This window comes from Drosophila serrata, unplaced genomic scaffold, assembly GCF_035046125.1.
Source record: "Drosophila serrata isolate PLE 108 unplaced genomic scaffold, ASM3504612v1 contig_272, whole genome shotgun sequence".
Classification (NCBI taxonomy): Eukaryota; Metazoa; Arthropoda; class Insecta; order Diptera; family Drosophilidae; genus Drosophila; species Drosophila serrata.
In genome coordinates this window covers 10,407,950-10,434,414 of record NW_028257170.1, presented here as the reverse complement: position 1 = coordinate 10,434,414, position 26,465 = coordinate 10,407,950, and the positions used below count along the sequence as shown (strand labels likewise).

General features: G+C 41.2%; 8 protein-coding genes and 1 long non-coding RNA gene across 13 annotated transcripts in view; 6 read left to right on the top strand and 3 right to left on the bottom strand.

Annotated features, from left to right (window-relative positions):
- The window catches only part of skd (mediator complex subunit skuld), a 30,381-nt gene extending 24,856 nt beyond the window's left edge, over positions 1-5,525 (bottom strand). For 2 of the 5 annotated variants that reach the window (XM_020960888.2, XM_020960890.2), the window contains exons 1-2: positions 5,265-5,525; positions 2,791-3,368 (exon numbers count right to left, since the gene is read on the bottom strand). In XM_020960888.2, the coding sequence (XP_020816547.2) occupies positions 2,791-2,859 (69 nt within the window). In that variant the 5' untranslated portion in view covers positions 2,860-3,368; positions 5,265-5,525. Of the gene's footprint in view, positions 1-2,790; positions 3,382-4,109; positions 4,345-5,183 lie in introns of those variants that run through there. The other 3 variants (XM_086833689.1, XM_086833690.1, XM_020960889.2) reach the window with 3 other exon arrangements.
- On the top strand, positions 3,745-4,022 carry LOC147643558 (uncharacterized). Its single transcript, XR_015271907.1, has 2 exons — positions 3,745-3,832; positions 3,943-4,022. It is a non-coding gene; the product is annotated as an uncharacterized LOC147643558 (long non-coding RNA).
- Positions 5,526-5,951: 426 nt separating the features above from the next.
- Pdss2 (Decaprenyl diphosphate synthase subunit 2) lies at positions 5,952-8,294 on the top strand. Its single transcript, XM_020960215.2, has 3 exons — positions 5,952-6,748; positions 6,966-7,155; positions 7,239-8,294. The coding sequence occupies exons 1-3, from the start codon at positions 6,396-6,398 to the stop codon at positions 8,043-8,045; spliced, it is 1,350 nt and encodes a 449-aa protein (XP_020815874.2). The 5' UTR covers positions 5,952-6,395; the 3' UTR covers positions 8,046-8,294.
- A 120-nt stretch (positions 8,295-8,414) lies between these two features.
- On the bottom strand, positions 8,415-9,836 carry LOC110189932 (methyltransferase-like protein 22). The gene has a single exon (XM_020960216.2). It carries the CDS (start codon positions 9,351-9,353, stop codon positions 8,526-8,528), a length of 828 nt encoding a protein of 275 aa, XP_020815875.2. The 5' UTR covers positions 9,354-9,836; the 3' UTR covers positions 8,415-8,525.
- LOC147643557 (uncharacterized) lies at positions 9,807-11,024 on the top strand. The gene is made up of 3 exons (XM_086833691.1): positions 9,807-10,285; positions 10,353-10,553; positions 10,619-11,024. The coding sequence occupies exons 1-3, from the start codon at positions 10,073-10,075 to the stop codon at positions 10,925-10,927; spliced, it is 723 nt and encodes a 240-aa protein (XP_086689817.1). The 5' UTR covers positions 9,807-10,072; the 3' UTR covers positions 10,928-11,024.
- A 4,104-nt stretch (positions 11,025-15,128) lies between these two features.
- Polr3E (RNA polymerase III subunit E) lies at positions 15,129-16,942 on the top strand. Its single transcript, XM_020960592.2, has 3 exons — positions 15,129-15,290; positions 15,345-16,427; positions 16,496-16,942. The coding sequence occupies exons 1-3, from the start codon at positions 15,261-15,263 to the stop codon at positions 16,844-16,846; spliced, it is 1,464 nt and encodes a 487-aa protein (XP_020816251.2). The 5' UTR covers positions 15,129-15,260; the 3' UTR covers positions 16,847-16,942.
- LOC110190232 (cancer-related nucleoside-triphosphatase) lies at positions 16,893-17,686 on the bottom strand. Its single transcript, XM_020960593.2, has 2 exons — positions 17,529-17,686; positions 16,893-17,467 (listed from the first exon to the last, which is right to left on the bottom strand). Exons 1-2 carry the CDS (start codon positions 17,572-17,574, stop codon positions 16,929-16,931), a joined length of 585 nt encoding a protein of 194 aa, XP_020816252.2. The 5' UTR covers positions 17,575-17,686; the 3' UTR covers positions 16,893-16,928.
- Positions 17,687-18,017: 331 nt separating this feature from the next.
- On the top strand, positions 18,018-21,017 carry LOC110189941 (uncharacterized). The gene is made up of 3 exons (XM_020960228.2): positions 18,018-18,281; positions 18,370-19,840; positions 19,893-21,017. Exons 1-3 carry the CDS (start codon positions 18,151-18,153, stop codon positions 20,901-20,903), a joined length of 2,613 nt encoding a protein of 870 aa, XP_020815887.2. The 5' UTR covers positions 18,018-18,150; the 3' UTR covers positions 20,904-21,017.
- A 614-nt stretch (positions 21,018-21,631) lies between these two features.
- The window catches only part of siz (Brefeldin-resistant Arf-GEF family protein schizo), a 48,728-nt gene continuing 43,894 nt past the window's right edge, over positions 21,632-26,465 (top strand). The window contains exon 1 of the mRNA XM_020960045.2: positions 21,632-22,449. Within this exon, the coding sequence (XP_020815704.2) occupies positions 22,031-22,449 (419 nt within the window). The 5' untranslated portion in view covers positions 21,632-22,030. The remainder of the gene's footprint in view (positions 22,450-26,465) is intronic.

The window sequence follows — 26,465 nt, the reverse complement described above, 5'->3', positions numbered from 1 at the left end:
CATATTATTGAAAATTCCATGAATTGATTAACATAAGCTTAAAAGATTTTATGAGAGACTTAATAACAATTTTGGGATTATTAATTATACTTCATTTTGCTTCTATACGAGTTTTTATAAATGTTGACAAAATAAATGTTTTATTGAAATTTTTAATTTTAAGATATGTTGCATTACACGTTTTGGTTTTACTTTTTCTTCATTATTTTTGCAACAATAAAATTAAATCCGTACTACTCTATTTATTACTGAAATTTTTCTTATTTATGTTCTTTATCTAATTATCGATAAACAAAGATACTACAACTAAAAAAAACAAGTTGCTGTAACTGGAACTGCTTGTTTGCGTGTGGCGGTGGCAAGCAGTATCCGTATGCCCGATCAATGGGCTGAAGCGAGATGGAGCCAAAATAAATAACTGCACCTTACACCCATACAGCCGAGACACACGCACGCACACAATCGCACCCAAAGGTATTCCCCCAAACCGGCCGTCTGTCGTGCTATCTCGCTCTGTGTCTCTATCTTGACGACAAAAATGTTCCACATTCTTCCGCTGTCTCTCTGCGATTTCAATGTGTTTTATTTATTTGTTGTTTCTTTTGTTATTGCCAATTTTTCTGTGTTTTCATTTTCGCTCTCATTTGTCTCGCTGCTTTTTCTTCGTTCACTTAATTTCGTTTTGGCTTTTATTTTTGGGCGAGCTATCTCGTAGGTTGCTTTTTCTATCTTTTATCTGCCCACTGTCTATCTGCATCTCGCTCTCGCTCGTTTTTTTGCAATCCTTCAGAAAGAGTGCGGCAGAGAGGGGAGCGTGTTTCCACACTCTTTTCTGTTATCATTCCGACATGCTTTTTGCTTGTGTTTGTTCACGCGCGCGTGCCTCTCAAGTTCAAACTGTTCTGCTGCGTGCTCTCTCTCTCTCTCTTATTTCTTCCTCTTGCCCCCCTCCAACCCTGTAGTAGCTATCTCGCTCTGACGGCTCTCGTTCTCTCGGAGAAAGTTTGGCGCGTTTGTTATTGTTTCGTTATTTCGTTGTCGTCGCGTTTCTTTGGCGTCGCGGCCTCTGTTTCACGTCTCTCTCCCTCTTCACCCACTTTAGCCGCTCTAAACTCCAGAAGAGAGTTGTGGGAAGAGCGAGTGTGGGGAGCACAGAGAGTGTAAAAGGCACTGAGAAAGAGGGGAGCACGTTGACTCGTACGCACTGTCGTCGTCGTCATTGCTGCCTCTTCTTTGCCTATTTCTTTCGGCTTTTCCTCGGCGTTCCGCTTTTTTCGGTTTTTGGCTTCTGTGTCTTCTTTCACCTCCTATTTATCTTTCCCGACCACCACCTTCCTCTATCCACCGTGAGATTCATTAAAGAAATATGCCAAAGAGGAGAGACAATAGCAATAGCAGCAACACTAGTGGGGCCAACAAACTAGTTGTAGTCTTCGCATCTTTCCACTTTCCTCCACTCTTCTTCTTCTGGAGAGGTGGAGAACCTGTTATGGGCCACAAAGTCACACAGTCACAGTCACCGTCACCGTCAGCGAGTCGCAATCGCAGTCACAAAGTAACAAAGTCAGAAAGTCACAGAGCAACAACCGCCAAGTTGCCACAAAGACAACCGTTTAACTGAACTACTGGAAGTCGCCACTTTCATTTACAATTCTCAATGGATTCCGAGTCGATTTCTTGAAAAGATGTACATAAATTTTATTCACAGCATTTTGAACTAATAGAACTATTTTATAATTCTATGGAAATTATAGATTCTATTGTTATATTTCTATCAACGGGACTTTTATTAAAAACAAATATTTATTACAACGTTTACAGAGATTTTTCGCTTTTAGTTAAAGAACTCCTTAATCTCAAGAAATTATAGTGCACTTGCTGGAAAACGAAAGTCCCTTTGTTAGTAAGATTTATTAGTCATCACGATAAAAAGATACTTTTAAGAAGTACAAAACTGTTCTAACCAGAAAGAGTACCTGTCATTCGTTGTGTTAGCAATATTATCACTCATGGATTTCGTAATATAGTTCTGCTGAACGCAACCATTGTTATCCCATAAATTAAAGATAAAAAGGTGTAATAAAGTGGAGTTAACCACGATCCTTTTAAATTAAAATTATTTTTGACAATGATCAAAAAAATATTAAACAATACAAATTAATAAAAAACGCAACATGAGTATATTAAAGTAGACGCACTAAAAAAGTTCATTATTAAATCTAGGAAAAATAAAAATGGGGCAACTTAGTGACTTTTAAGACTTTTGGAAGAAAAGTAATTTGAAGAATCAAATCAACCCATAGTTCCATAAACTACAATATTAAACCGTTATATCTAAAGTAGCCTTTTGTTTGTTTGTTTATTTGTAATGTTTTTCCATTAATAGTATTTAAAATATAGTTTATAGATAATTGTTGAAAAGAAATTCAGTCTTTTTTGCAAAACATCAGAAGCGATAACGATAAACAGCTGGCACTGACCGACCGGCGTCTTTTGCCAATCGATGAGAGCGACACGGAGAAAGGAGAATGAGAATGAGAGGACTATTAAGAAGGAGACTGCGATTAATAAAGACAATGAGAGAGAGAGAGAGAGAAAGAGACGTGAGATGCCGTGATCCCATGATCGGTGGTTTACAGTTACGCGCCGTGTGGGTGACACACCCCCGCAGTCGCAGTTGCCACAACCGCCCCCCTTAGCATCCTCACTGACCTAGATCTTCTAGGAACAACGCCATAAGAAAAAAAAAAACCCTGAAAACGAGTAAAAACAAAAAACAATGCAACTTACCAAGGCATAAAAGTTTGTGTGGCAATCCTCCAAACTTGCGCCGTTTGTCTGATGATTTTGATGCGTCATAGTTCTTGGCTTGTTTTCTTCGCACAACAGCAGCACCTCATTTTCTCAACTATTATTATTATTCGTATTATTTAGGTATTGTTGCTGCTGTTGTTAGGGATTTGTGATATTCTCTAGTATTTTGCACATTTGCTGTTGATTTTCTTATTTATTTTATTTCCGTTTTATTGATTCGGCTGCACACACACATGCACACAAACACGAACGAACGCACGCGACAGAGAGAGAGCGAGAGAACGACACACACGGATACACAAACTGTGCTTCTGCCTCTTTCTCCTCCTCCTCCTCCACCTTCTCGTTTCTTTGCTTTATGATTTTGTTGTTGAATTTGTTTGTAATTTACTATTGGTGTTTGGTTTTGATTTGCTTTGACAGAATTTGTATTTATTTATTTATTTACTTAAGGACTTTTTGTATTTATTTTTGATCTCTCGTTTAAATGTAAACGTTGCTTTGGCAATGAAACACACATACTGTTGAATTATTCATGTTGTTGGTTGTTGTTGCTGGAAGATAAAACTTTTTATTAGATTACATTGGGCTCTCGCACTTTTCCTTTTGTTAATAGTAAAATAACTGCGTTTAACTCCGGTTGAAGACACACAAAATTTTCCGCGATTTTCTAGGTAGTTTTCTTATTGTTTTATTTTTATTTTTTTGTGATTTGGGCTGCTGCTTTTCAGCTTATTTGTTGCTACTGTTGGCTGCTTTTCTCACTCAAACACACACACACGCTTAACCATATAATTACAAGGGTTCGTTCGTTCATTCGCTGTTTCATTCATGCAAAAGAGAGCGCGTGAGAGAGAGCGCGACTCAGAAATTGACTTTTTTCAATAGCAGGCAGCGAGTGTATATACACACACACTCACAGCCACTCACATCTTCTAGAAACACACACACTGAGCCAGCGACGATGAAAGTCGTTGGATTTTTCGTTAATCGTTGATGTAGACAAAAAATAAAATAGGTAAGAGTTTTTCGGTTATTTCAGCGAAATTCCATTTTTCTACAGCCAATCGTTTTACTTTGAATGCAGACAATAAATATCAATGAAATAATTTATTTAATTTATTTTAGAGCGCAAAAGGAGATGAGTAATGAGGTTTTTTGAAACACACGACGGCGACGTTACACACAGGCACAGGCAGACACATCACCGCGCACACAAAACCGCTCAGAGCATTGCTGATCACTCATTTCTCCTAACAGGAATCCGAATTTAATTATTATTTATAATTTATTACTCAGGCTCTTATTATTTATTATTTTTTTCGCACAGCACACACAGCGCGAATGACGAGTCAGAAATTTTCGAACCGACTGCGAACGCTGGCCGCCACACACAATGGAAATTTTGCTCGCCTAGCTTTGAAACAGCTATATCGTCGTCGCTACATATAGATCTGTATGTGCGTTTGCAGTTGTACTCGCGGCGGCGGCGAGTAGCGAGCAAGCGCGAGAGAGAGACAGAGAGCGAGTAGCGGCGGCGGCGGCCGAATAGCGGCTTTTGCTCTTTTTGCACAGAGAGAGAGGGAGAAAACAAGTTTTACCGCTGCATCAGTGTGTGTGCTTGGCGGCGTCTGTTTATTTCTTTCCCTCTAGCTTGCGCTCGCTCTCTCTCTCTCTTTGTGCATCTCTTGGGGATGCACAACCTTTTGGGTGAGATAGAGAGAGCAGATCGATTAAGGGAAAAATCTGAAACCCAAACTCGAACTCAAAGATAGGCTGAACGAAAAAACCAAAACTGAATTCCATAATTTATGCACTATACAACACTGCACACATACACTGGCGGCCAGCATTCCTCTCACACTCGTCTCGACTCGACTCACACACACTCACACAGTCACGCAGCGCGCAACACCTACATGGCAGAGCAACCACTTTCGTAGTTTTCTTTTCGCCCCGTTTCTCTGTTTCTGGGCAGTAATGTGTGTGTACACATCAGATTTTGAAATAGCTGAAAAATACAACGCACAAATAAAATGAATGCCACAGATAACCGATTTCGCACAGTTGTTGCATATTCTTTCTATTGCCCAGTCCCTCCTGCATCCTTATCCTCCTCCTCTTCCTTTTTCACACTCAACTGTCACACACACATACACACACACAGCGCCGGGGCAGCGACCGCTGTGAGGCAATTAAAAACTATTAAGCTGCAACGGAAATGTTTAAACACGGCTCAGACGCAATTTGCCACTTTGCGCGAAAACAATTTGCAATCCAACGGCACTTGGCACTGTTATTTATATTAATTTGTTGCAGCTCTTCTTTTATGCAGTACCACACACACGCACACACGTAGACCCTCTCACTTTTGCATTGCGTTTTTCGGCTTTCTGCGTTTTATTTTTATTATTTCATAATTATTAATCTAGTAATCCTTGGGTTTTTACATTTTGTGCCACTTTCACTTTCGATTTCGGACACGGGAAAAATCTGCGATCGATTTTAGTAATTGTAATTCGCAACAAATATCAGGGAAAACTTGCCGTCCGTCGGCTCAATAAATCGATGCCACTATCGATAATAGCGATGGGATCGATTGTCTGTCGGCCCTAGCGATGGTACTTGGAATATTTCTTAAAATTTTTATTTGAGACTGTTCAATTTGCAAATATTTAATAACATAAAAGAAAGTTAAACAAAAACACAACACACTGTTGGTTTTACGAAAAACTGACAAGTATTTGAACTATCGATATAAGAATGAAGGGTATTCGATATCGAATCCATCATGGTGGAATCCTTGTTAAGAACAATAAGCCCTGGAATAGTGCAGTGGCTAATAAGTTAATTTTAAGTTGATTATTAACTAATATTATTTTGTATTGTAAATTTTTATAAGGCATTGTTCCACTTTCTTATGAAAATTTCGTTTTGTGGTTTTTTATTTGTGACTTTGTGTTACTACTTGCGGCGGAACAATTTGATCTTTCCTGAAGGCGTTTGTTACTCAAGTGTTGATAGATTTCCGTTTTTATTACCAATAGGTGTAACAAATATTTACTTATTTAAATATTTTACAGACAAAATTCATAATAATAATAAATAAAAATATAATAAAAAACCGTAGAAATTTTCCCATCACTAAGTGTTACCGCTCTATCAAAAAGTATGGCCATTACGTATGAGTCTCGGCTGCACAGATGACGCTGTGCAAAAACCTGTTCTGCTCCCGCCTTCAGCCGCCCGGACCTACCACCCCACCTGCGCTGTGGATTCCATGACACTGCGGTGGGGCAATAAAAACAAACAGAACGCTTGGCGGCCGCGCCTGCCCTGCCACCTGAGCGGCCAACTGTAAAAGTGGGCCGCCAGCGAAGAAGAAGCAGCAGCAACAACACGGCGACAGCGGCGCCGGCAGAGGCTAAAACAACCGATTGGATTCAAAAGATTTCACTTTTCGACTGGCGACTCAACGGAGCGGAGCTAAAAAAAACTGATTTTTCCCTCTACCAGCAAGTGTGCCTAATAATTGCGGTTTTGTACCTGAGAAAAGCAGAGCTTAAGAGCAAACATTGAGAATGTACCGCGCCAGGGGATTACGGAGTATTATGCAACAGTTGCATCAAAGGATTCCAGTTTCTGGAGAGCTTAATCCGTCCGTCGTTGCGCCTGCGCTGAAAACTTTCTCCTCGCAGCAGCAGCACCGTTGGACGTCAACGTCGACTGCGGCGGGCAAGCAATCGACCAACGTCCAGGTGACTCCTCCGCCGCGCCACGACTGGAACCGGGCCGTTAGCGAGGCGGAGAGGATTGTGGGCTATCCCACCTCCTTTCTCAGTCTGCGATGGCTGCTTAGCGACGAGATCGCCAATGTGGCGCTCCATTTGCGCAAACTGGTGGGCAGTGCACATCCTTTGATGAAAACAGCCAAGTAAGTAAACCCAATCGGATGAAGAAAGTAAGAGTTTTACCACAATGCTCAATGATTTATAAATAAATATTTTTTCAAGTTCATAGATAAATTAACTGTAGGGTACATTATATCTTTTCGAACATCCAATTTAAGGTTTTAAATTCTAGATTTATGTATCCATGCATCCATTCAGTGTTCAGACTTTTCTAGGAATTATAATATTCCTCTCTGTTAGGCATCTGCTCTACAATGGCAAGAACACTATGCAAGCTTGGGGATTGATTGTGCTTCTGGTATCCAAGGCAGCAGGACATGCACCCAGCGTGCCCGATGTGGAGCAGGACAAGAGCGCTGGTGTGCTCCATTCTCAGCGGGCTTTAGCTGAGGTCACTGAAATGATACGTATCTCTCATTTGGTGCACAATGTAAGTTTTATAAATAATTAACAACTTTACAAATATTGCAAATTGACAATTGATTAATAATTCTCCTCACTTTTTCTGTGTAGAGCGTGGTGAATCTGCAGTCCAGCACACAGGCTGGACAAGATGGGGCCACCTACGACGACATGTCCTTTGGCAACAAGATCGGCCTCCTGACCGGTGACTACCTGCTGGGCCACTCCAGCGCAGAGCTAGCGAATTTGCGTAACCAGGAGGTTGTGGAGTTGATATCGTCGGCGGTGCGGGACTTTTCCGAGTCGGAATTCATCGGCGAAAGGGATGAGCAAAATAATCCGCTGCCTTACAAGCCGGGTACGTTCCAGCGACCATCGCTGAGTGTTGGCGTGGATTTTAACGAGCACGATGTGATGTCACCGATGCCTATCGCTCAAGTTCTCGGTAATCCGGAACAGGAATGGGAATGCCGCAATATACTAAATGCCGGGAGCTTGCTGGGCAAGTCCTGTCAGGCGTCGTTGAAGCTGGCCGGCCAAAGTGAGGAACTCCAACGGCATGCTTATCGTTTTGGCAAGCATTTAGCTTTGGCTTGGCAGGCTTGCCTCGATGCAGAGCCCTTCCAGTGTCCCACACTGCCGCTGGATGCCACTTTCAGCCTGGTTAGTGCTCCCGTTCTTTTCCACCTGGAGCATGATCCCGCTATCTATGCCCAGTTGGAGGCGGGCAAGCAATCGGTGGATAATATTGACTACGAGAAGATTCACAAGGCAATCCTAGCTGGCCCGGCGTTGGCAAAGACCAAGGAGCTGCAACGGAAGCACACAGCTGCGGCTCTCGCCGTTCTCCAGCACTTTCCGGCCACAGATGCGCGCCAGGCCTTGGAGAATATTATTCTGGCCATGCAGGATCTGTGATCCACTACGAAATCGTTGTCTCCACGGGTTCTGGGCTTAAGTTTAGTTGTATTTATTCCATTTGGGTCACCCATCTTCTTCATTAAAGCGAACAATCTTTGACTAACCGTTGCTGGTTTTCGTACTAAAATGTTAAACTTTGCAAGCTGTATAATTGTTAATTCAAGTTTATAACATGCAATGTATGATAATTCCCAAAAGTCCCAAAATTAGTCAAAATATATTTCTACTTTTTATATTGTTAACAAATGTAATAAGAGTTTCAATGGGAATTAGAGTTAAAGAGGTCCATCCGTTCTCATGCCCTAACACCTACGCATTGGTTTGCGCATCGCATTTCAATTCCTGAGCATCAGAAAAGTAAAAAAATTATTGCTTAAATTCCAGTTTTAATGTAAGTATAAAAACAGAAATAATTTAGCTAAAGTTAGTTACAATTAATATGGAACACAGAACGTGGTTATTTGTTGCTGTAATCCTTTAGCGTCTGGTGATCTTCATCAGAATCAGTTGCTTGCAGCGATCGTATTCAAAATACTGAGGAAAGTCCAGTGGTAGATGCTCCAGATTCCAGGGCTTATTTGCAGTCTGACGGAGGAAGTATTCGTACATTGGCGCCACGGAATCACAATCTTCCAGGGTGAAGACATAGCGCTTCTCTAGCGCCATATATATAGTCTTGGATCGACCAATTTGGTGGCCCCTGTCCAGAACTTGATCCACCACACCGATAAAGGCATCCGTGAGGGTATCGCAGTATATAACATCGGCGGCCAGGATGATATCGCTATCATCTATGGCCTTCAACAGCTCCTTCGATTGCTCTCCCCTTGGAGTTAGGAAATTAAACTCCAGGACGGACACCTGACCAGTTAGCAGCTTCGAGTTCCTTTCCACATTTCCGCGAATCAACTTGAGGATGCAACCCAGATCCACATCCGTGCAGTATACTTTGCCGGCATTGTAAATTCCAGCTGCAATGCTAGTGAGGCCCACGCCTGCACCCAGTTCCATGATGGTTTGCTCCGCAAACTCCAGCCGCTTGGCAAAGAGGTAATCAGCCAGGAGGAGCGCACCGCGCCACACTTGCAGTCCCACCAGTCGGAGCTCGGTGGCCTCGGAATGCTCGAGTTCGATCACGCCGCGCCGTGGCCTTGGTACCTCAAGGTCACCATCGCTGTCCGCTGTAATCCCCGCCAGCTTCTCCTCCGGCGGATAGACGAAGCGGAACTTGGACACTGCCCGGCTGCCATCGCGCGTGGTCTGGTAATTGGTCTCGCTATAGATCTCCGACGTGACCGTGAACATGGTTGAGTTATGTATGCATTGCGGCTATAAGTGTAAATATATACATATTATATATGTTTTCAATGTTGCGGTCGTCGGCTGTGACTTATTCCCGGGCACTTCTGTGGCAATACGGTCGCACTGTCGCGGCCAATCGTCTATCGATTGATATGGATTTTATCGGTCTAGCACCTGTGAGCGGGAAACTAAAGTTATTTGCGGAATAGGTGCAACAGATCCTCTGAGGAATACGTGGAAACCCGCTATATATATTATGATATATATTTTATTAAGCAAGTTAATGTTATTGTCTCTGTATTGTAAATATTAAAAAATATACCAAAAAAATGTTTAAAAAATTTGCTTTAACAATTTGCTAAGGTTTCCATTCCATTGATTTATATCCTTTTAAATTCAACAATAAAAACATGTACAATCTTACATATAATACAGCTCAGAAAATTCGACCAGTCCAAAAACGGAATGTTGACCTAATCAAGTAATCCGTGACTTTTCACTCAATCTAAAGGTACCTATTGTTGCTCGCAAGAATTGAAATCAGTCTAAATCGTTAGCTGGAACGAAGTAGAAGTATTTTAATAGAAAGAAATTTTTAAGGAAAAAATCATAGAGTATCAGTTTTTTGTATAAAACTTTTTCTTTACTTTACATTACTTTATTCAAAAATTAGCCAGTGAAAAAGTTCAGAACATTTTTAGAAACATTTGTACGCGTAAATCATGAATTCTTTAAATTTATCCAGTCAGGAGAGTAGTGTTCTCGATGCGTCGCTTAAGGTCACGGAATCGAAGGCACTGGAAATCGGTTTTAAGACATTTCTTAATCAATACAAGAATATTGTCAGTGATCATTTGTCCGAAGCGGAGGTCTTGGAGAAAGCTAAAAATCAGTGGTCTATATTGACGAAGGAGCAACAGCTGAGATTATTTCCGGTAACAACTGAACTAGAACTCGTTGCATTCCTTAAATATATTTGCCTAATGCTAATGCTTTCTATAGTTAAAACGGAATGAGGGCTTGAGTCCGAGTTCGGTAATCAGTGGGCAGCTGTTGGAAGGACCCGCACCGACAACAGCAATGATGCGTGACAGTGATACGGCCTTTACCAACTTCATGGAGACTTTCACAATTAAACTTTCGCAGAAAGCTGCGAAGAAATGGGAGGAAATGTCTCAGCGTGAGCGAGATGCGTATGCTGTTGTAAGTAAAGCTAAACGTTTTCAAGTTAATTGTTAATCGAATTATAACTCTTGTGATCTGTACAGAAAGACGATCTCTGTAGCTCATACAGTGTCTCGTCGTGCGCCAAGGACTGCGAGCAGGGAGGTGACCCGCTACCAACCCGACTTTTAAGTGATGTGTTTGGGTCCGTCAGCGCAGACTGTGACAAAATGAAACGTAGGGCTAAAAAATCAAAGCATGCCAAGAAATGCCGAAAACCAAAACCTAAATGCAGCAGGCCAAAACCGAAATGCAGCAGGCCAAAACCGAAATGCAGCAAGCCAAAACCGAAATGCAGCCGGCCGAAACCAAAGTGCCGCAAGCCAAAACCAAAATGCATGCTGGCTAACTAAAAACTAGCATCATTCTCCAACCTCGTCTTGACCTTGTTTCGGCCATACCTTCAGTAGACAATTCCGGATCTCTAAATAAACAACATTCTAAATTAAATCTGTGTTGCATGAGGATTTCATTTGAATTTTCGATAGATTTGCTTCACTATGCTGGTTTGGTGCTCATTCTATTCTTTAAATTCACCCGCAAAATTCCGTTTGTGTGACCAGTGCGGCCAGCCTAATGGCTATAAAAATACAATGTCCGTCAAATTAGCGTCGATGAGTTAGCGTCGAAACGGAACGGTGGGAAAATGGAACATGGAGGTGGCCTTTAATTTTTAATTTATTTCGTAATTAGGGCACTAATTTGAATAAAATAAAGTTTCTGAATGCTAAAAAATGAATTTACTATTGTTTTATACTGGGTTTGAAAGTATTTGACAGTTGGATATATTAAAAAAAAGCATGTGAAAAATCGTAATTTCACGGATTTCTTAATATCTCGGCTAATCGAACGCGTGCAGCAATACCCGATACGCCAGAATAAAGGACATTTATTGTACTTTTAGCGTACCAAGTTTCAATTTTTTCAAACCGTCAGTTTTTGAGCAAATTGCATTACAGTGGTCCAACCTCGGCGTTGGCTCCATACAAAATAGGGCATCAAAAATAGTAAGGCATATAACTTCGATTTACGAACGCGTGCGCATATGCACGGTATATAGGCTTACTAGGGGAAGATTAAGGAATATTTGGTGAAAATTTCAATTGTTTTTAACCGTCAGATTTCGAGAAAATCGAATTACAGTGGGTGGTGTATTTGGGCTGATATCCAAGGCGCGAACTATGAAAATGGAACCAGATGGGAGCCAGCAGAGAACCACTCGCTGAACCAGACCATGGAACCATGTTAAGAAAAATACTAAATTAAATGAAAATAGCAATTTGTTGCATAAAATATTAAGAAAAGTGACTGACAATAAATAGAAGAGCCATTCAAAACAATTTAGTGTGATTTTCATCTAAATTAACGAAAATGTATCTATTTTGTTATTTTTAGATTATTTTAGTATATACCACGGCACACCAAAATCGACGCTAACTTTTACAAAAATCTTACTCTCTTAAATGAACGCGTGCAAACTTGCACGGTATCTCAATAGATAGGGAAAAATAATCTCTAATTTCGAATTAAATCTTAATTCGATCTAACCGTCAGATTTTGAGAAATTCAAGTGTTTCTCTTTCCGACCTCATTCGCAAACACTGGTTTCGTAATGACCCTAACGCCATGTGCCAAGCCCCAAACCATATTCCGACGCTAACTTTTAAAAAATTATAACTCCCTTAAATGAACCCGTGCAAACTTGCACGGTGTCTCAAAAGAAAGGGAAACATATTCTCTAACTTCGAATTAAATCTTAATTCGATCTAACCGTCAGATTTTGAGAAATTCAAGTGTTTCTCTTTCCGACCTCATTCACAAACACTGGTTTCGTAATGACCCTAACGTCATGTGCCAAGCCCCAAACCATATTCCGACGCTAACTTTTAAAAAATTATAACTCCCTTAAATGAACCCGTGCAAACTTGCACGGTATCTCAAAAGAAAGGGAAACATATTCTCTAACTTCGAATTAAATCTTAATTCGATCTAACCGTCAGATTTTGAGAAATTCAAGTGTTTCTCTTTCCGACCTCATTCGCAAACACTGGCTACATATCGATAGGGGCGCTTCCCACACCCTATCGATGAATAACCCGCCAGAAAATATTCCTATTGACCATTTAAACAATTGTATGAAATAATCATGCCACATGAAAGAAATTGACATTACAAGCATTTTGGTAGTTGTTTTATCAAAATCCGTTCAGTCGTTCATGAGGTCGGAAAGAGAAACACTTGAATTTCTCAAAATCTGACGGTTAGATCGAATTAAGATTTAATTCGAAGTTAGAGAATATGTTTCCCTTTCTTTTGAGACACCGTGCAAGTTTGCACGGGTTCATTTAAGGGAGTTATAATTTTTTAAAAGTTAGCGTCGGAATATGGTTTGGGGCTTGGCACATGGCGTTAGGGTCATTACGAAACCAGTGTTTGCGAATGAGGTCGGAAAGAGAAACACTTGAATTTCTCAAAATCTGACGGTTAGATCGAATTAAGATTTAATTCGAAGTTAGAGAATATGTTTCCCTTTCTTTTGAGACACCGTGCAAGTTTGCACGGGTTCATTTAAGGGAGTTATAATTTTTTAAAAGTTAGCGTCGGAATATGGTTTGGGGCTTGGCACATGGCGTTAGGGTCATTACGAAACCAGTGTTTGCGAATGAGGTCGGAAAGAGAAACACTTGAATTTCTCAAAATCTGACGGTTAGATCGAATTAAGATTTAATTCGAAGTTAGAGAATATGTTTCCCTTTCTTTTGAGACACCGTGCAAGTTTGCACGGGTTCATTTAAGGGAGTTATAATTTTTTAAAAGTTAGCGTCGGAATATGGTTTGGGGCTTGGCACATGGCGTTAGGGTCATTACGAAACCAGTGTTTGCGAATGAGGTCGGAAAGAGAAACACTTGAATTTCTCAAAATCTGACGGTTAGATCGAATTAAGATTTAATTCGAAGTTAGAGAATATGTTTCCCTTTCTTTTGAGATACCGTGCAAGTTTGCACGGGTTCATTTAAGGGAGTTATAATTTTTTAAAAGTTAGCGTCGGAATATGGTTTGGGGCTTGGCACATGGCGTTAGGGTCATTACGAAACCAGTGTTTGCGAATGAGGTCGGAAAGAGAAACACTTGAATTTCTCAAAATCTGACGGTTAGATCGAATTAAGATTTAATTCGAAGTTAGAGAATATGTTTCCCTTTCTTTTGAGACACCGTGCAAGTTTGCACGGGTTCATTTAAGGGAGTTATAATTTTTTAAAAGTTAGCGTCGGAATATGGTTTGGGGCTTGACACATGACGTTAGGGTCATTACGAAACCAGTGTTTGTGAATGAGGTCGGAAAGAGAAACACTTGAATTTCTCAAAATCTGACGGTTAGATCGAATTAAGATTTAATTCGAAGTTAGAGAATATGTTTCCCTTTCTTTTGAGACACCGTGCAAGTTTGCACGGGTTCATTTAAGGGAGTTATAATTTTTTAAAAGTTAGCGTCGGAATATGGTTTGGGGCTTGGCACATGGCGTTAGGGTCATTACGAAACCAGTGTTTGCGAATGAGGTCGGAAAGAGAAACACTTGAATTTCTCAAAATCTGACGGTTAGATCGAATTAAGATTTAATTCGAAATTAGAGATTATTTTTCCCTATCTATTGAGATACCGTGCAAGTTTGCACGCGTTCATTTAAGAGAGTAAGATTTTTGTAAAAGTTAGCGTCGATTTTGGTGTGCCGTGGTATATACTAAAATAATCTAAAAATAACAAAATAGATACATTTTCGTTAATTTAGATGAAAATCACACTAAATTGTTTTGAATGGCTCTTCTATTTATTGTCAGTCACTTTTCTTAATATTTTATGCAACAAATTGCTATTTTCATTTAATTTAGTATTTTTCTTAACATGGTTCCATGGTCTGGTTCAGCGAGTGGTTCTCTGCTGGTTCCCATCTGGTTCCATTTTCATAGTTCGCGCCTTGGATATCAGCCCAAATACACCACCCACTGTAATTCGATTTTCTCGAAATCTGACGGTTAAAAACAATTGAAATTTTCACCAAATATTCCTTAATCTTCCCCTAGTAAGCCTATATACCGTGCATATGCGCACGCGTTCGTAAATCGAAGTTATATGCCTTACTATTTTTGATGCCCTATTTTGTATGGAGCCAACGCCGAGGTTGGACCACTGTAATGCAATTTGCTCAAAAACTGACGGTTTGAAAAAATTGAAACTTGGTACGCTAAAAGTACAATAAATGTCCTTTATTCTGGCGTATCGGGTATTGCTGCACGCGTTCGATTAGCCGAGATATTAAGAAATCCGTGAAATTACGATTTTTCACATGCTTTTTTTTAATATATCCAACTGTCAAATACTTTCAAACCCAGTATAAAACAATAGTAAATTCATTTTTTAGCATTCAGAAACTTTATTTTATTCAAATTAGTGCCTTAATTACGAAATAAATTAAAAATTAAACAACCGCTCAGTGTTCCATTTTCCCACCGTTCCATTTCGACGCTAACTCATCGACGCTAATTTGACGGACATAAAAATACACCAGTAGGAATTCAGAGGGACCATAAATATATAAAAAATATCGGACAATCGATATTTGGGCAAACAAAATATCGCGATATATTTATTTATATTTTGATATATTTTCAACGAGTTGAATCAAAACATGAACGACGACGACCCAGTTGTGGAGGAGGTGAGTCCTTAGCCAAAGCATTTCCCTTCGCTGACTCCCCTGTGTTCCCCGTAGATACCAGTGTTCCTGTCGAAGAACCTGCAGGACAGCCTGTATCTCTTCCAATACCCTACGAAAACGGAGCTGCCAAACCACGATGGATCCGTGGTGGTAAACTGCTGCGTTAAACCCTTCGCCCAAGAAGTGAAGGTGGACTTCGGCTTGGACATCGAGTCCACGCACTTTGATCGGTTTAAGGGAGAGCAATTCGCGGTGGCCGCCGATGGCAAGAACACGTACGGAAGCGCGCCGCCAAAGGGCCAGGAGCGACCCACCTATAAGCGTGGCATTATGGACAAGCAGGCCTTTGTCAGCAGCCGATCCATCACCGATGTTGGCAAGTACATTGTAGGCACCTACACCGATCGGGAGGTCCACCTGTCGCCGCTTACCTCCATTGTTCAGCTGCGGCCGGCTCTCAGCCATTTCGACAAGGAGGACAAACGTAAAAAGGCGGAACAGAAGGCCCAGGCAGAAGACGCAGACGACGATGAGGTGCTGCAACAGGTTACGGTGAAGTTTGCCCGCGGCAATTCAAAAAATTCAAGCGGAAAGGAGCTGCGCGCCGGCACCTACGATGGCTTCGTGCAGCGGATCGCAGACGAGCCGTGGTGCGAGGCTTATTGGCATGCGAGGGGAACGCCAACAGCCGAATTGGAGCGCCAGAAGCTGTTCGCCACCAGTCACCAGAGCAATCAGTCGCTATCCCTTGGTCCCTCCGACTATCTCCGCCGCCTACTACCCTATGACGAGCATGTACAGCCGGTGGACACAGCACCCGCTGATGGAGCAAGCACAGCAGCGCAAGTACTGCCCGTCTACAACAAGGCCATGTTGCGCACGATGCCTCTGCTGGAGCAGCTGAGGGTGCTCCTGCGTGATGCCAGAATGCTGTCCTTTGCCGATGTCATTGAGATACTCACCGAGCACGTGGATCCGCATGTGTCGTCGGAGAAAGTACTGGCCCTGCTTCCCCATGTGGGCATCCTGCTGCACGGCAACTGGGTGCCACGCTCCGAGGTGGTCTTTCCGGAACGAATGCTATCCCACGCCAACGGTGTGCCCGCCGAGCAGATGATTCGCGCCAGGGATTATATAGTAAGTGTGCGGGGTTGGAGTTCATTCGTATTTTTTTTCTTTACACATTTCCTTTATTTTGTTCACAGCTTTTTCGGTTCTCCCGCACTGCTGGGCTGTTTCGCGCACAGGTGATGGCCGCCACCCAGCTGCCGCCGGCGGAAACACTGGACGTGCTGCGGACGGTGGCTCGTGTGAATAATGCGAAACGGTGGGAGCTGCTACTGCCACCGGACAAGGAGTTCGAGCAGAAGCATCCGGAGTTGGTGCAACGCCAGGAGTACCATTGGCTTGCCTCTGAGCAGCACTACAATGAGATGGACTGGGCTCGGGAGACGAAGCGCGTGAGGAAGCGGTCAACGCGTAAGAGCGAGTCCCAGTCAACGTCCATGCAACCGCCGCCACCCGCCCTGAATCCTCCAGCAGCTACGGAAGCGTAGCATCCGATGACCTTCAAATGGTGGAGACGGCGACGTAGTGGAAGTCTTTTAGGCACTAATAAAACACAGACAAGCATGTTTATTATGTTACCAGCATTGACTTTGTGATTAGATCTGGGATCTTTTCCGCAAGCGAATCCCTGTTAGATTTGTTCACCTGGAAAAGCATCGATCTGGGCGACTTCCTCAACCGCTCCACCAACTTCAAGGAGCTATTTTCGGGTATTGTGATCACTAGAGGAATTTGTTTCTTCTGTAAGAGATCATCGATGGTCGACTCAAATCGCTTGCTTAACATCTCCATTTTGCCCACTTCATCGATGACCAGGAGTCCAGGCTTTGCTCCATCATCCCTGATGTCCAGTTGTGGCAATGCGAGGTTCTCAAACTCCTGGACAAACACCGAGTACTTTCCCACTTTGGGGTGTCGCTTATCAGTCTCTTCTGGGTTGGTGATTCGTGCCAGGACCCCACGTTTTCCCGTTAGAGTAACCACATCGAATCCAATCCGTTGGCCTTGGCTATCTTCGCGCACTTCCTCTGTGTAGAATCCTTTCAATAAGTGATTCTTTTCACTTAGCTTTGAACAGATCCTTCGAACCAACGTGGTTTTACCCACTCCTAGAGTAGTATGACACATAAATCAGGTAATTGTTTAGTTATAAACTATTTAAGAGGTTACCGGGTGGACCTGTGATCAGAATAGTCCGAAATATGTCGCTTTCCATATTTTGTTTTGGTTTGGAAATTTGAAAGAGAACTAGATCAACCAGGAATGGATTACAAATAGTTCCATAAACGTGTAACAGGTTCTTTCAGAAATTCTTTATTTTTTACAAAAGTTACTTTGTGAATTATTTAGAAAATTATATTAAAATAACGTCGAAATCTTGGGATATCTCTACAGACTTTGAAACAATTTTAACTTGGTTTTTTAATAGGTAATAAATGTATACATACATATGTAAATTATTTCTTTAATGGAATTTTCCAACGATATGGCAGCACTTGATAAAAAATTCTTTGCGCCACAGGAGACGCGCGTGCTTTTTGATCAGTAGATTAAAATAAAAAGTTTAGTTTAAAGCGTGAAATCGTGCCAGATTTTCGCCCTTTATTCAAGGAAAACAAATACAAGTGAAATTTCGTAAAATTACGCTGTAGATCAGTAATTTTCGCAGTTAAAAGTAGAATACGCAATTTCTTGGAATAGTTCCGTTAGTTCGCCATATTCATTCTCAACCCCCATTCATTTTTCGGCTGCTTTTGTGAAAAGTTGATTTTTAACTCCCGATTTCGGCGCAATGGATAGAGTGTGCGTAAGATGCGGCCAATCGGCCGGATTGATGTGCCAGCGATGCAGGGAACAGTATTGCAGCGTCGTTTGCCAGACGGAGGATTGGCAGCGACACAAGCACTTCTGTATCATTATGCCGTAAGTACACACATACATACATACATATGTATGTACATCTTTACTTATTTCATGGAAATCAGTAATTAAGCGAAAAATGTATTTTCAGTCCCTTGGTGGCCTACCAAGATATCCGGAAATCGTTGAAGGAGCAGCAGGCCAACATTCCGGCCAATCCTGTGACTCCTGCGAAAGCTGAGACGCCAGCCAATAAGACCCATTGTACGCCGGACGCCACTGGGGTGGTGCCCACTTTGCAGCCCAAGAACAAGGAGGAGCAACTCTCCACGAACTGGCGCCAGCCAAAGCTGCCTGTCGGCGAGGAGTTCTTCGAGTGTCGTGTGACCTCCATGGAAAAGGAGGGTCCTTTTTGGGTACTTCTCTTAGCCAATGTGGAGAGCATGGAGCGCATGCAACACAGCATGCAGCGTCTTCTGCAAAATGGTAAGCTGACTCTAGCCGAGAGCATTCAGCTGGACTCTCTGGTGGTCATTACGGCCGACAGTAAAGTTTACCGGGGTCAGGTCCTAGGCGTCGACATCGCGACCGAGGAGGCTGAAGTTCGTCTGATTGACTTCGGATCCGTGCTACCAATTCCCCTTCGGGATATCTATGTCCCCGTTTCGAAGATGGCCGAGCGCAAGGCCTATGCTTTCCGTGTGAAACTGCCAACGAATACCGGCGTGGAAGTAAACAAGAACATATCGCTTCGACTGTTGGGGACTCGCACCCATGAGGGAATTTACCAGGTACAGCTGAAGCCCAAAATAACCACACCACTGGACCTGCCCGTGGAGATCCTGAAACTCAATCCGGAGGTCAAGGTGATACATATATTTGACTGCAATGTTCACCAGGACAAGGTGAAGCAGGTGGCCCTGCTGCAGATCAACGTGTTGGATCACATCACTAAGGACTTGAATGATTGCCTGGCAGCCAAGTCGGGCCAGCCCTTCTCCGGTCCTTTTACGGAGGGGAAGTCCCCTTTCTTTGTGGCCTCTCGCTCTTCAAACGGCAGCTTCCGGCGAGCCTTCCTGCTGGACCTAATCGAGAAGCCCACTCCCAAGTTCCTGGTCTATGAGATGGACCATGGTCGCGTCTCCATTACCACTGAATTGACTCGCATTCCCAGCGAGGTACTGGGCAAGCCCATGAGAGTTTTTGCTGTTCAGCTGGACGACGATGTGCCCCAATCGCTTCTACATGAGCACACTGATCTTGCAGTCAAGTTCAATAGGGACATCCTGTCGAGAGAGGAGACAACGCTGTGCAGCGCTAATGCCTCCTTACTGTACAAGGGTGAGCAGATTTGCGTGGCTCGCTTGAGTACATTCATGGGTCAGGTCTCCGAATTGGGACACAAGTACTGGCGCGAGCCCATTGCAGACGGCGCCTTCGTGTTTATCAGCCACGTCAAAAGCTATAAAGAAGTGTTCATCAGCTCCAAGCAAAGCAAAGAGTACATGGAAATCTTCAAGAGCTTGGCAGCAAAGTGCGAGGCCTTCGAAGACTCCAGCGAGGTAGCAATTGGTTCAATCGTGCTGGTCGTTTCCCCATGCTTGGGTTATTTTCGTGGAGAGGTAAGCAGTCTGTGCATTTAATGGATGCAAAATTAAAACTAAACTTTTTCAGGTATCTAGTGTTGTGGACGGTCTTTTCGAGGTGCAAAACGTCGATACGGGCGCCAGCCACAGACTGAAGCTATCGGAGCTTCGTAAGTCTTGCCGATTCCTAGAAAATCTGCCTGTGAGCCTTATGCGCGTCAAGTTAAATATTAACTGGAGTAAACTAAAGGAAACTGTACCGGCAAATAGCTCAGCCACCCACATGCTGCAGGTTCTTTGCGCTCAGGAGGAGGAATTAAGACTGCAGATGGTCGATAAGAACAACGCCACGGTGGACCTTTTGTTTAGCTCGGGTGAAGAGCGCTCGTTAGCGAATCGAATGATGCAGATTATGTTTATGCCAATGCCGAGAAGCCCAAAATCTGATGAAGCACTAACGAAGACAACCCCATCGGCACCGATTGTGGCGGATGTTCCAGCAGCAGCATTGCCTCCATCTCCTCCAAAATCACCTGACCAGGTGAAGACCCAGCCCGTTAAGCGATTCTATTTCAAAGATTTGGCCAAAAAGCTTGTCCCTTTGGGCGATAATGTCGGCATCATGACACTGGGTACACAGGAATTGCGAAACTCTGGCTACATCACCGCCGTCTGCTTCGAATCGGAGTCTGATGTCGAAAGCTTCCAGAGTTTATTGAATTTGGTGGCCAGTCATGGTGAATGCACCCACAATGCGGTCGTCAACTATGTGCCTTGCATTGGCGAAGTATGCGCAGCTCGCTTTTCTGAGGACAATGTATGGTATCGCGGGGTTTGCCAAGACATAAAGAACGGCTCAGCTTTGATATTCTATTTCGACTTTGGCAATACGGAATACGTGGACTTTAAAGATCTAAAGCCGGTGAACAGCAACCTAATGCACGTCATCTACGCCACCAAGTGCTATATAGATGGCTTTGACAAAACTATAAACTATGAGGCTTTAGAGGAGTACCTCTCCAGCCATCCCAACTTTTCTTGCTCTGTTATGGATGGTCCGGAGACCGATACGCGCCTCATAAGGATTCCAAATATCTAGAAAATTCTGAAACTATAAGTCTAATCCAGTTAGGACTTTGTCTTTCTAAGCGCATCGTAACTTTATTTCCTAGTTTAAAGCTAATAACGTTGGATGTACTTCACAGGAAGTGAGTACTTCCGACAATTTGATGAAAATCATATTTTTGTTCTGTTTAAGCGTTCACTAAGACGATTCTTGCCGGTTCCAAGGAGATCATTTAATGTTTTTGTTTCAATTATTTTTTTAAACAATACACGACAAATAAGTTCTTTTATTAAAATATTAGAATGAGTCGATCAACGCAAGAAGCGTTATTACTTTTGTATTTTGTGTGTTTTCAATAAAAAACTAAAAATAAAAAACAAACTGGTTAATTACCAAAAAGATTTCCATAGAAAACAGATTTATAGCGGGATATTGGTGTAAAATAAATAATTTTAATAAAATAAATAAATATATAAATAATAATAATTCATTTAAAATAATCAAAAATTTGCGTATTTAAAACGAATTTATAATTGTATATTCGAATTAAGAGACCTCAATGGTAGATTCATAGGAAAACAAGAAAAATATGAGCAAATAATTAATACGCGTAAAGTTAAAGTTATAAATAATAATGGGAATTTGCGAAAAACAACAATTTAAAAAATAACGATTTGCTCCTTATTATTTAGTATTTTTCTCAGAGCATTGGTATTTTGTGACTACGGCCCCACTGCAGGATATTGCGGCGCGCCGCGGACGGTCACACTGTTATCAAAACTTCGAATTGGAGCGTGCGTCGCGTTTTCGTCGCGCGTTGAATTGAATATCCGTAATTCCGATCCGATCCGATCCGAATCCAATTGTTGCTCGCGATCCGCGACCCATTGTGCCAGCGGTCGGACCCCTGTGAAGCCCAAGTGAAGTTTAGCTCGAGGCAATCTGCCTGCCCTTGCCAGTTGTATACCGTTTCCTCCTGCCGCCGCCTCTCCCCCAGCGCTCCTTCACCATTCCTCCTCCCATTCTCATCCGCGCGAGTGCGTGTGCGTGGCTGGCGACGATGTTTAGGCCATAAAGAGAGCCCAAAAAGAAGTGCAACAAAAGTTACCGCTAAAAGCTGCCAGTTAAAATAGAAATATAAAATAAAAAACAACCCAACAATGTCGGAGGCTGAAAATTCAAATCAGAGTCCGGCCAAGCGCTCGGAATCCGATCAGGAGCTGCTCCTTCACCAGACCACGCAATCCCTGCTAATGGCCAGCTCCATGATGTTCGTGGAGACGCCCGGCCCAGGCGGCGGTGGTGGTGGTAATGGGCTTCCTCAGGTTCTGGGACATGGCCCGGTCCCTATGGGTTCCATGAGCTCCCTGCCCATGAGCCTGGCCGCCCAGCACCAGCACCACCATCACCACCCGATCCCCTACAGCGTCGACGAGCTGCTGCGGGAGAACAACGCCCTGCACTCGAAGATCAAGGAGCTGAGCATCGAACGGGATCGCCTGCTCTGCGAGGTATCCAATCTGCGCCTGGAGCTGGATATGTCCGAGCTGAAGAGGCTGCCCATCGATCTGGATGAGAGGTGAGTTCTTATGAATTAAACATTTACCTTATTTTATTAGATTTTAGAATTGTTTATAAAACTAAACATAACATAACCTACTGAAGATGGTTAATTTTTTTTTTGCTATGAAATTCCCATCTTTTTTCCCACGGTCGTATAAAATTCTAAGCAATGCCTGGCTTAAATTACCTTTATTAAATCCAAATCAATACATTAATATGTATTAATGGTTTATTGTATTGAAATTGATTTTCTTGAAATCTTTTTACTTGATTTTATTCAGAACAAAATGTGTAACAATCAATGTTAAAAAGCCATAATAATATAATGCTACAAGGGAAAATGATTACAAGATCGTATAAAATGGTTCAGGGTCTCTTGATATTTATATGTTTTATTGTAATTCATTTCTTGGGCTCTCGTTTGAATAATTGTAAAGCTGATTTTTTATTCCTTATCGAATCAACCGTGTATTTTGTAAACTGATTAAATAAATTATGGTGATCATCAATTAGGATAACCAATAAGAACACTTCTTATAAGAGATCCTGATCTCTGTAAACTTTGATATTGCATAGAAGATCAATTTCTAGAGGAACTCTTTTAAGTGTAAAAATATATTTTTATAAAAAACCAAAGATTTCGTTTTTGTCATTTCGATTGAGATCGCCATTTTCGGCTGCACTTCCGATGTTTCCCTTGGCCCCCAACCACACAAACTATATTGAGTCAACAATTTCTGGTTGAGTCACATTTTCGTCCCCTTGTCCTTGCCACCTTTTGGCAGCTGCAGGCTGGCAAGTCCGTCTTACTGGTTTTTGCAACCCCTTTTTGCAATCCCTACTACCTGTGGGCTAATCGACACAGTCGCGGTCGAAATATTGCACCTATAAGTAGTTTTTTCTGGTGTGCAATTCCGATTGGAATTTCCGCCAAAAAAGTGTTGGCCTACTTATCTTTGCAAAATAAAGATAAGGTTTTTTAAAAATGTATATATTTTGATGGTACATTTTGTGAGTCAAACTCTTGCTATAAATTATCTTGAATAATGATCTATAATAATTTATTATTAATTTTATATTTAATCTGCTTTCATGAGTACTCCTATATTCCTCTCTTTGCAACAAGTTATCAAAACATAGCGGATATTTCTATGAAATTAGCAAAAGATAGAAATTTCCGTACATGAAAAATCGCACACTTATCTGGCTGAACATTAGATAGTTTTATATACATATGTATTCTTTTGTTTTGAGTGTATGAGTCAGCTTTGTTAAAACTACCGTTGCTCTTCGCTTATCGATCGCACAGTTTATTGTATTTTCTCTGTTTGTTTTGCTCTTTATCGCTCCGTTTTCCCTTGCTGATAAGTAATAGTGCCTCTCTGGGTGATAACGGACAGAGTCCCAAATAATTCCCACAGCACCGTGAATTCAATGTTAAGTGCAAGTTTCGATCACTTATTCGGGTCTCGACGGGTAGATTAACCCGCAAATGCATGGGTAAATAAAAGGCGGAGATGTATTAATAACGATACGTCTGGCATTTGCCATTGACACAGGTCGAATAAAGGTGGAAATATCTCAATATTTTTCGTACCTGACTTTGTTCTGCATGTGGTCATGCCCCAAGCCACACACAATCTGAAAAATACGACGTTATTTTTTGTTTTATACAGATACGTACATACGTAAATACATATATCCAAAGTGGGCGCAAATAAAGCGCAGTTATCTTTAACCGTTTTCTTCATTTCGGGTCTTCTTGGCCTCTAAGGTCTGCTAGAAGATTCGTGGGCTCTTCCAATTATTCGCTTTGCGTTTTCTGTTTATTTTTTTGCACGCTGCTTGCTCACCTTCGCCAAAACATTCAAATACAAAGCAGCAAAAATAACAAGAATCTTACGAAATGCAATTGGTGAATCTTCAGATACTCTTTCTTGGGTTGTAAAAACTAAGTTAACTATTATTATAATGATTAATAGTAGTTTTGCATCTTAAATTCAAAAAGTAAGTTATTTATTTAAACCTTTTCTCCAACTAGTATAGTTACAAAATCATGTTAATTATGTTTATCTGTTATTAAACTGTACACGTAATAATTGTTTATTCAACAAAGATAAACACTTTTGAATCGTTATAAGAATAAATGATTTTCTTGTTATGAAAAACGTATTCGTACAATTCACACAATAAATCAGTAAATAAACACAAAACAAATGTGCAGAAAATTGTGATAAATTCCTCAATAAATAATATTTGAAATTGAGAATATGTATAGTCTTAACAATCTTTCAAATATAAACAAATGTTCTATTAACTTACATTTCAATTATTGTTTTAATTATTAAATTATCTAGACTGTTCATGTTCTAAAATATAATATAAATTACCCACAAAAACATAGCCTCTATTAATAAACACTTAAAAGTAAACGAACTCATTTATGCACAGTTAAATATAGTTAAACTTCATGAGGGCAAAGTTTATATTTTAATGAGAACTCGCACGATTTATGAAGGGAAATGTGTCCGCCAGTAGTTAATTTCCCCTATTACACCATTCCCCACAACACCCACAACCTTATACCTTTCAATTAGCATAACTAAATGTAATGTGCAAATGCTTTTCGTGGTTTAGATCCATTCTGTGATAACCTTTTACAAGATTAGCCACACGCACACGAGTTCCATTCGAGATTGTGCATCATCCATGCTGGGAAAGAGTATGTGCATATGACAAGCGGGCAGACAGACTCAAAACTCAAGATCAGAGATGTTGTTGAAAATGTGCGGGCAGCTTTCTGTGTAAGGTTCCCCTGGTTTATGGTCATTGTTTTTCTCTTGGTAACTTCTGCATTTGGTCACTCATCGTCACTCACACAAAGATACATGCTCTTTCACACTGAAATAATACACGGAGAGAATTGATTAAAACTGAATTTTATTAAAAGTATTGAAAGTATATATTAATAATTAATTGTCATTCAAAAATGTGTTGATTTCAATTTAGAAACTTCTTTATATTCGGGAAAATAGTGCAGATATTTAAGTTGTATTATATATTTATACATATAATGCATCTCTAGTACATTAAAATATATCTATAGGGGATAAGAATCCCCTGGAATGCAAATAACACTCAAAAGAATATTTTTATTGAATGAAGAAAGTTAGTTGAGCTTGTATATAAGAATATCTTTAATTAGATATAATATATAAAAAATATCATATATCTTAAAATATATCTTATCATATGTCATACATATGAGATTAAAAAAAAAAAGTTGGTTTAGAAATGCTACCTTTTGAAGCATTACAATTGCAACTATTTCTGAGCTTGCTACTTGCATTTAACAATATTTGCAACTGTTGTTGACAAACCAAAAGCCAAAATATAACTCAAGAAACTATAAAATATTATAAAATGTCATAAAATATTATAATCATTTTGTTATAATCATTTTGTTCTGTGCATAGACAATGTCGTAGTTTGGACTGCCACAGAGTTCAGCTCATTAGCCAGTTATCATCATCTAATAAAGCAGACACACGCACCGGGAAAACGGGGAAAGGAGAAGGGGATATGAGGAAAAACACTTGCCCATTTCAACAGTGCTTTTGTAGTTGTTTTAAGGTCTCTTTGTGATAATTAAGCGAGTGGAGAGGAGAGTCTATTAATTTCATACGCCCCTCTTTTAAAAATGGTCATGGGGAGGATGGGATAACGTTTTCCGACAACCTAATGAGTGTGTACTGTGACTTTAGTAGGTGAAGTACCATAGTTCTCTGCCCTTCGTACTTCTCTCTCTCTTTGTATTTAATTTGCATGCAACATTTGGACTGAAGATTGCGGTTGCCCCATTATAATGGGGGTTTTATAAGGGGGGCGGAGTTTAGGAGTTTAGGTGGTCATGCGTGTTGCAAATATCTCCAAGGTTTTTGTTTTCCTTTTGTTTTAATTAAAAGATATGCCAAATGGACATGCATGTTGAGGGATAAAAATGAGCAAGAAGAGCTTCAGATGATCTTAAAT